The sequence below is a fragment of the Lachnellula hyalina genome, assembly GCF_007821495.1.
Source record: "Lachnellula hyalina strain CBS 185.66 chromosome Unknown contig00032, whole genome shotgun sequence".
Classification (NCBI taxonomy): domain Eukaryota; kingdom Fungi; phylum Ascomycota; class Leotiomycetes; order Helotiales; family Lachnaceae; genus Lachnellula; species Lachnellula hyalina.
Genome location: NW_022157146.1, coordinates 147,058 through 155,697, shown reverse-complemented (window position 1 = coordinate 155,697; position 8,640 = coordinate 147,058). Strand labels below are relative to the sequence as shown.

The 8,640-nt window shown below is 47.9% G+C and overlaps 3 protein-coding genes across 3 annotated transcripts; 1 reads left to right on the top strand and 2 right to left on the bottom strand.

The window, feature by feature from the left end:
• Positions 1-889: 889 nt before the first annotated feature.
• mfs1_1 (MFS glucose transporter) lies at positions 890-2,724 on the top strand (the record flags this gene model as incomplete). The annotated part of the gene is made up of 2 exons (XM_031149454.1): positions 890-1,329; positions 1,431-2,724. 2 exons carry the CDS (start codon positions 890-892, stop codon positions 2,722-2,724), a joined length of 1,734 nt encoding a protein of 577 aa, XP_031007168.1.
• A 352-nt stretch (positions 2,725-3,076) lies between these two features.
• On the bottom strand, positions 3,077-4,343 carry abcG1 (ABC transporter G family member; the record flags this gene model as incomplete). Its single annotated transcript, XM_031149453.1, has 4 exons — positions 3,077-3,361; positions 3,499-3,730; positions 3,804-4,185; positions 4,235-4,343. Coding segments are annotated over 4 exons (1,008 nt in total), but the record flags the coding sequence as incomplete, so codon positions are not given.
• A 1,415-nt stretch (positions 4,344-5,758) lies between these two features.
• aorO_3 (Aorsin) lies at positions 5,759-8,046 on the bottom strand (the record flags this gene model as incomplete). Its single annotated transcript, XM_031149452.1, has 4 exons — positions 5,759-6,486; positions 6,580-6,841; positions 6,922-7,768; positions 7,829-8,046. The coding sequence occupies 4 exons, from the start codon at positions 8,044-8,046 to the stop codon at positions 5,759-5,761; spliced, it is 2,055 nt and encodes a 684-aa protein (XP_031007170.1).
• Positions 8,047-8,640: the final 594 nt, after the last annotated feature.

Below are 8,640 nucleotides of genomic sequence, written 5' to 3'. Positions count from 1 at the left end.
ATAAGGACCCCATAGACAGGCCGGAGAAGCTCCTCAGGGATACCTGTTTAGGCCTCCCGGGGTAGATAGGTGAAAAAAACACGAGGGTGGTGGGTACGTACCTACCTAGGTAAATTACCAAGGAGGGGATTTGGGGGAGCGGAGATGTGGGTTGTGTGAACATGTGGGGTGTGATGTTTTGTTCTGTTCTGCGACGGAGTAGACTTTCTGAGCTGGGGACAGAATTCCGAGGATTCTTTTCTTGGGGACTCCATCGCTAGCTTCGCTGATGCGTCCGCGCGCTTGTTGGCCGGGATGCTGAACACGAAATCCGTAAATAGCATGATGCCTGATCTGGATTCCCTGGCCTGGCATGGGATTGTTCCCCGAAAAAATCCGTGTATATCATAGGTTGATCTCGCGAAACAGATCTCAAATCAACAAGTTCAAGCTTTGTCCAGCGTTATTTTCTACTGCCAAGCTATAGCGATCATGTCGACGTTTGCTTGTCAATTGCTTCTTCCCCATTCTCCACCATGGCCCTAGTCGTGGTGTGCCGCAGTGGGTCTTTGACATCCAGTCGTCTCATGAATTTGACCGAGAGTATCCCGGACGCTTCTCCAATCTCCAGCTTGCGGGGGAGTACAGAAGGCCCGAATTCATGAGTTCTGTCGGAGAATGCCAAGCGGTGTCCACAGGTTGGGGGTCTCCATGGGGTTCCTCGTGGCCATAATGTGATCTGAGCACGGGGTGTCGCGCGTTGATTCTGATTCTGGGATGATCAGTACCTGAAATGAAAGAGTATTAATACGACGATATTCCCCCCGTTTATGGGCTTTCTCCCCCATCCCTCTCAACTTGGAAGCCTCTTGTACTGTTACAGTCTTAACCCCCCCCCCCCTCCTCCATTATGGGTTTCATCAAGAAAACACCCAACGCGGCTGTCAGTCAGTCCGTTGTTGGTCGCGCCAATGCTGTAAAGCAGAATGGTATTAGGGGCATGTTCGCCAATCCTTATGTCTTCATGACCTGTCTCTTCGCCTCCCTGGGCTGTATGATGTATGGTTATGACCAGGGAGTGATGGGTTCAATCCTTGTCATGGAAAACTTCGAAGCACACTTTCCCACCCTCACAGGCTCTAGTATTCAGGGGTGGCTTGTGGCTTCATTGGAACTTGGTGCTTGGGCGGGTGCACTATTGAACGGTTACCTCGCGGACAGAATCTCCAGAAAGTATAGCATGCTGGTTGCTGTGGTCGTCTTCACACTAGGGACTGGGTTGCAAACTGGTGCTCAGAACCCCGGAATGCTTTTCGCGGGACGAGTAATTGGCGGTATTGGCATTGGAATGTAAGTAAAACCTCCTTCTACTTGTTATTTCTGGGACATGAATGCCCCTGGGATCCCATGCTCTATTTTGGCCGACAAATGCTGACTCTGAAAACTTGCAGGTTCAGCATGGTTATCCCCCTTTACCAAGCCGAGATTGCTCCACCTGAACTTCGTGGTTCCCTTGTCTCGCTGCAACAACTTTCCATCACCGTTGGTACCTGTATAGCGTTCTGGCTAGATTACGGGATGCATTTTGTCGGAGGAACCCATTGCGTCCCTGATGGAGTACCAAATAATGGATACGGTTCAGATGGCAAGTTCTCTCCTTCTCTCGCCCATGGGCATACCTGCACGGGCGAGAAAGCCATCTCTTGGAGAGTCCCACTTGCACTCCAACTCATCCCAGCCTGGATACTGTTCTTCGGGATGTTCTTCCTTCCATTCTCCCCACGATGGCTCATGATGAAGCACCGTGACGAAGAATGTATCGCCTCTCTGTCCAAACTTCGCCGTCTCGAACCTGACAATGCGCTTCTGCGAGCGGAATACCTTGAGATCAAAGCCGCCGTCCTGTTTGACGAAGAGACCGAGGCGGAATACAATGCTACAAACAAATTTGGAGCGTGGAGAGCACTCTTCGCCGGAAACATGCTCAAGCGTCTCGGCATTGGTTGCTGGCTGATGATCTTCCAGCAGTTTACTGGAATCAACGCAGTGCTATACTACGCTCCTCAAATCTTCGCCACCTTCGGTTTCACATCCGTCACCACTGAGCTCCTAGCTACAGGCGTGACTGGAATCCTGCAAATCATCTTCACGCTTCCCGCAGTTCTCTTCCTCGACAAGTTTGGCCGAAAGTCATTCTTGATCACCGGTGCTATTGGAATGTGCGTCTGCCACGTAATTGTCGCAGCCCTTGACGGCACCTTCGAAGACTCGTGGCCAACGCACACGTCTGCAGGCTGGGCATCCATCGCATTCATCTGGCTCTTTGCCGTCAACTTCGCCTACTCCTGGGGCCCCGTTACATGGGTTCTCACGCAGGAGATCTTCCCCAACAGCATGCGCTCCCGTGGTGTAGCCATCGTAGCATCCACCAACTGGATGTTCAACTTCGTTATCGGTCTCACAACCCGTGATATGCTTGACAGCATGAAGTACGGGACATATATCTTCTTTGCTGCTTTCTGTGCCGGAGGCGCCATATTTGTGTGGTTGCTGGTCCCTGAAACCAAGAACAAGACGCTCGAGGAGCTAGATATCTACTTTGGCGGTGATAACAATAGCATTGCGGTGGCTGATAAGGCCAGGATGCAGAGGATTGAGGAGAGCTTGGGTCTGGCTGGTGTGCAGACAGTGGAAGATTTGAAGACGGAGAAGGTTATTGGACACGAGGAGACTGTGGGGCTTTGAGTGATAGAAAGGTAGCTTAAATAATCAAGTGATACTACGTTGGATAGAATCAGGTCTCCGCTCCTAGTTTGTCCCAATTCTTTCTCTTTAAAATGCTTGGTTGTAGAAACTTTCTAGCGGGCACCTTTCTACCAGTTCTACAGCGATTGTAGGAAGTTGGAGTTTTTTAATGATGTTTCATTCGTCGAATAATACCGCTAGGTCCATGGCTATATCTCTTAGTCACTTTGTCTCCATCTCAGAGAATAGGTCACATGTCTATCTCTTTCATAAAACCGCTTCGTCTCATAAAGTAATATGTAAGAAAGACTATCTATAAGGGAAGCAAAAAAGGGCGGGTATCATAGAATCCTCAGGTCTTTTTAATCACCAGAACCACCCATCCCAGGATTCTGTAGCCAGCAATGATCCCAATCATAATCCCAAGCCACTCTCCTTGTAGGCCAGTACGATACCCGAACTGCGCCAGGATAGTTGTGCCCCGGATCTTGCCTACGGATGCCAGGTCACTCTGATACATGCAGCTATACCCAGCCGCAGCACTGCCAGCACAATCAAAGTCTCTCCTCTCAAACTCATTGACCATCATGCCCTGAAAAACGTAGGCTTGGTAGTTGATGTAATGGAAAACGTATTTCTAGAACACATTCAGTGTTGTCGAAAAGTTTGTATGTTGAAGTTGACGGCTGGTGGATGGATGCAATAACAATCAACTTGCGGCATATCAGTACGATTTTCCTGGTGAGGTCTTCTAGCGAGTGGTGGGCAGCTCACATTGTTTCTCCTTCCAATCTGCTTGATATAATTCATAACTTCGAAACTGAGTGCCGAGTCTAAGCCGCTTGTGGGCTCGTCGAGAAAGAGGATCTTGGGATCAGTGACGAGCCTACTAGCAACGCCTAGTCGTTTCTTTTGGCCGCCGCTGAGCCCCTTCTTGATCGGTGTACCGACAATGGTGTTTGCTTGAGCGTTCATTCCAAAACTTCCAAGCAGGTCTTCGACGCGTCTTAGGCGTTACTACTTTGAAATTGAGCTATATTGGGGTTAGCCTGACACAATATTATCTAGAGGCATCTTACCCAGGGAGTGCGAGGCTGGCTGCGAATTTCATAGTTTCACAAACTGTCAAACTGCCAATCAAGGCATCTTCCTGTTCAACATAGGCTGAAAGGTGTCGAAGCGTCTGCCAATTGACGACTTGGCCGTTGGTGGGAGTGTCTCCATAGGTGGAAGCTCCAGCGGCGGCTGCTCTGTGTGCTAGCGTGTTCAGAAGAGTCGTCTTTCCTGAGCCAGAAGGCCCCATGATGGCGATCATTTCGCCTGCTCTTACAAGCCCATTTGCGTCAGTAAGAATGGATAGAGGTGCTTTGGTCATGTGGTCCTTAATAGTGACATTCATGTCCTTCCATCCGAATGTCTTGACAATATGGTTAACCAGATGCACACGGGGAAAGCATTCATCTCAATATCTTCTGCGTAGCCAGATTGTACATCCCGAGGTCCATCGAACCCGGAGCCGGTTTGCTGGGCGGTGGTGGAAGACTGAATACCCATGCTGAGGCTGCAGAAAGTCTCCTTGTCCCAGTTGATATGTTGACATCAAAAGTAATAGTAACATGCACTGTTGAAGCAAGCAAGAAGGATGGTTAAACCTCATCTCATACTTGCAAGAAATCTGGTATTAATAGTCGGTCCTTCCTTCTTCGCTGGCCAAAGATTTTGCATTTTATCCTAGCTGATTTGAAGGCTTACAGTCGGCGAACGAGGAGACTACGACGGCGAGACTACTACCTGTCAAACTTTCGCTCTTTCTTCGTTTACAGCCTCACAAATACCAAGTATGTATTCAAAATCAGGTTTCAGCTGACAAATTTTATTAAAGGTTTAATGAAGCTTATAATTTGGCACCCGGAGTATTAGACTAGCACTACTGCATGTACTAAGCAGGCAGCGTCAACCATTTGGCGATGATTTATTTCATACTAGAGTAATACGGGGAGTAGTGCGTGCTTTTCATAGCTACCTTATGAAACGGGAGCGACTCGGCAACCATCGAGACGCGGGACGGGTATGCCTACGCTGCGCTTGGACCATAATTGTGATTTGAGCCATCATGTCCCAGTGCCCTGCCCTATATGCCCCATTATGCTAAACTCTAATACACAGCGTTGGGGACAATTAGTTGATTCCTGAGAATTGGGATTGGTCTCTTAATTCGGCGATGCTGCGATCTAGCATCATTCTTTATCCTTAAACCAGGGAGGCTCATGTAAGACAGATCCTGGTGAAATTTTAAAGCAAGAGCAGAACGCGCGCCATCTATTTCCACCCTTATCACCAGCTCCCCCGATGAATACAGACATATATGTGTATAATAGCCAGTTTTTCATGTTCTGAGGAAGCAATGGAACTGTGTCGTTATCTCTTTATTAATCACTTATTTAACTCACTTAAACTGCTTCGTCAACAATACCCTTCCTAGTCACAAATCGAGGTATATTCAGCACATGTCGCTAAAAGTAGAAGAAATATTGCCAGTTCATAAATGATTTACGATGAAGATAATATCGTTACAAGGGCTGAAAAACATTATTGACAATCTCCTCGCTAACAAAATTCCCCCTATTTCTCCGTCTTCGAGGCCGTTCCAAAGCAGAGAATTCAACGTAGATTTGCGCCTCAAGAGACTCTCTTGAGCAACAAAAAAGGTAATGACATAATAGATCATAATTCATATCACATAGAGCCTGGATGCTTAAATATACTATAAGATAGATGATAGATAGAATTATAGTCATATTCTACCTATAAATAATGTTTCTAGATGTTAAGTAATAAATGAATAATGCGGGGAGGTGATGTGGGGGTGACCCCGGTTTGATCCCCGTAGCGTCCCCGCGTCTTCCGAATCACACTAATTATACATAAGTAGTTGGCTACCTTTAGCTTTAATTAAGAGTCTATTTAGAGCACTTCGTTAATTATACTAATAGTCCGATCCCCTCATTAAGCCTCCAGCCGTTTCCCAGCCTCTTTATGGCAAGCTTAAGTAATACTCCTTCATCTTCGGGAAATTCGGCGTTCCTAAGCCAGTAACTGGATCCCATCCCTCCACAGCACTAAAGCCCACGGTCCCACATCCCGGGTTCGTCCCATTAATAATATCATTCAACATGCCCGGATTAGCATACAAACTGGGATTCAGGAAGCCGATCGGGCCTTTGCCGACATTAAGACGCTCTTCGTTGATGCGAGTGACTACGGCGGAAAAGATGGGTGTCGAGGCTGAGGTTCCGCCGCTGAGGGTAAAGTTTCCGCCGTTGTACATGGCGATGTTGTCGCCGTTTGCAGAAACATCTGGTATTCCACGGCCAATGCGGTTATAGATTCCACCACTCGTCCCCGCCAACGCGCCGATGTCAGGTAGTGCTCCGGTAACATTCAAATCGGGGCTCAACGCGCTATAAGACGTGTATGGAGGATTATGCTTGTCAAAGAAATCTTTTACGAAGCTTGCTTGGTATTCGGGAATGGGGTATATGTTCGAGAATCCGCCGCCGGATGAGTAGTTGACAGAGTAAGGATGTCCGGCTGGATCATAGACTGCAGATTCGGGGTGGGGGTCGGTCACTTTGGATCCGGGGTAGACTTTTGTGGCGCCAACAGAGGTAACGTAAGGACAAGTGCCTGGCCAGGTAGGGTTGAATATGTCTAGATTGGGGCCAAGGCAGCCGGTGGGGCCGTCGATATTGTCTGGATAATCTACTCTTGTCAACTCGGAACTCTTTTACATTTCGAAAGCCCCACAAACAAGGAAAAGTACAGATGGGGAAGTAGAAAGTGGGCACAACTTACTGCCTACACCAGCATCCCCACTTGCAAACAAGAATGAGACACCTTGCAGGCCCAGCTTCATATACTCAAGACACTGACGCTTCTGATATGTGATAGGCAAATCCGATTCCTGACCTCCGTAAGAGAGAGATATGACGTTCGTGGGTTTGTAAGTTCCGCACATAAGACTACCTGCCCAGCCGCCAATTTCGGGATCCGGATATGCCTGGTCGAGTGTTGGGTCATTGCCAGTCTCATTATAGGCTGAGAAAGAGCAGTATGACTTGAGGCATTGTCAGTACATCAAGTCCCCTTTTTATCTTGGGGTTGGGTGCCTGTTTAGAAGAAAAGCAGAACACTTACCCCATCCAGAGCATCAAGAAAAGTATTAAACCCAAATGTATAGGTATCATTCTGATTCGCCTGCACAATAAAATCATCCACCTGGTACAGCGTAATCGTCTGCGGATACACAATGGGGTACGCCAGCTGTATATCTAGATTTGCCTCACCGCCCGCCTCAAACGGATCCTCGGTACTCTGCTGCCCACCATCGATATTCGCGGGCACGGGGTGCGTTCCCTGTGGTATATACTGTGTGTAATTATCAAAAAACAGATCGAGATCTTGCTGTGTGTAGAACTGCAGCTCCGACTCGAAGATCCCAAGCGAGTTGTTTGGGTGCGAGGAAATGGACAATGGGATATTGTAGAGTGCTGCGACGCAGGCGGGTGTAATGGCTACATCGCAGGTGTCGAGATCATTGGGATCTGTGTAAGGTGGATTCTCTACTTTCAATACTCCGTGAAGATTCCTTTTTGCCAGGCCTTCAGATGCTAGCGCTGCGTCTCGTTTCTTGGAAGCATGTGATTCCACGGGAGCAAGGAGTTTGATGCCCGGAGTTACGTAGTCAATATGCTTGCGGATATCTTTGGGAATATGGTATTCCTCGCAAGCAGGCATAACACCTCCAGTGACTGAGTCTTCGTACTCATGATATGTGGTATGGAGCAAGTTTTCAGCTTCTTCAGTGGTGGCAAAGAAGGCGAACCATCCTTTATTGTCTGAGTGCGTAATTCTTTTGGCTGGGATGCCGGACTTGACAAGCCATTCTTTGACTTCGTCTTCTGTCTGTTTGGAGGGACGGAAGGCGTCAATCACACGCTCGGGGCTCCAGTGTTTTCCAAAGTTTGGGGATGTGGGGTTGGATCTGGGGGGGGGGGGGGATATTTAGTTTGAAACATATATTGATGAGGTGATAAGTACTCACACATCCATTAGATGTTCGTATCCATTGCCGAGGTTTGACTGTGTAAGACCAACACGCATCTGAAGCACCTTGTGCGACTCGACACGGTCTCTCTTCGTCCATCTCGGGGAAAGGCTCTGTCTCTTCTCGTGTACCTCGACATGAGCTGGTACGGCCAATGCCTCAACGCAGCCCAGAAGTACTACAACTGCAAGCAAACAAAATCTCATATTCGCCATGGTTATAGAAGCCATGTAATAAGTGGTGAGTTATTGGCTCTTTATAGCTAATCCGGTTGTTCCGCAAATATGTTGTGCTGATCATCCAGATTGATGCCCTTGTACATTGCTTTTGCCAAGCCTAATATAGCAGGTGCGATGCTGCAGCTGAAATGCAGGCTTGCAGGTAAGTGATACTGTGCCGGAACCGGAAAAACTCTACTTCTTGATGAAAATAAGATACGCAGCTTTAAAGCCTCGGAGAAATAGAAAAGCGCCCTCTAATCGAAACAATGATATAGCGTTCCAAAATTTATGTTGTGCTTTCGCCTATATCAGTTAGCCAACGCGCTGCCGGGCGAATTGTCGCCAATTCAGCCGTACCCCCCCAGTTCGCTCGTCTAACCGAAGGTAGATCACTCATCGGAAGAGTCGGGTTGTTCCCGGTTGAATTGGGTATATTTTACTACTTTTTATCTTCCTCTTTTTGAGGTATACAAGTTTGAGTTGCCATGGCACACTCTTAGTCCCGTGAAATATCATTCGCTCATCCGACGCCAATTCTCTAGATGTCCGGTTGATGGATCATCCCCACCCCACCCCAATGCATGTTGA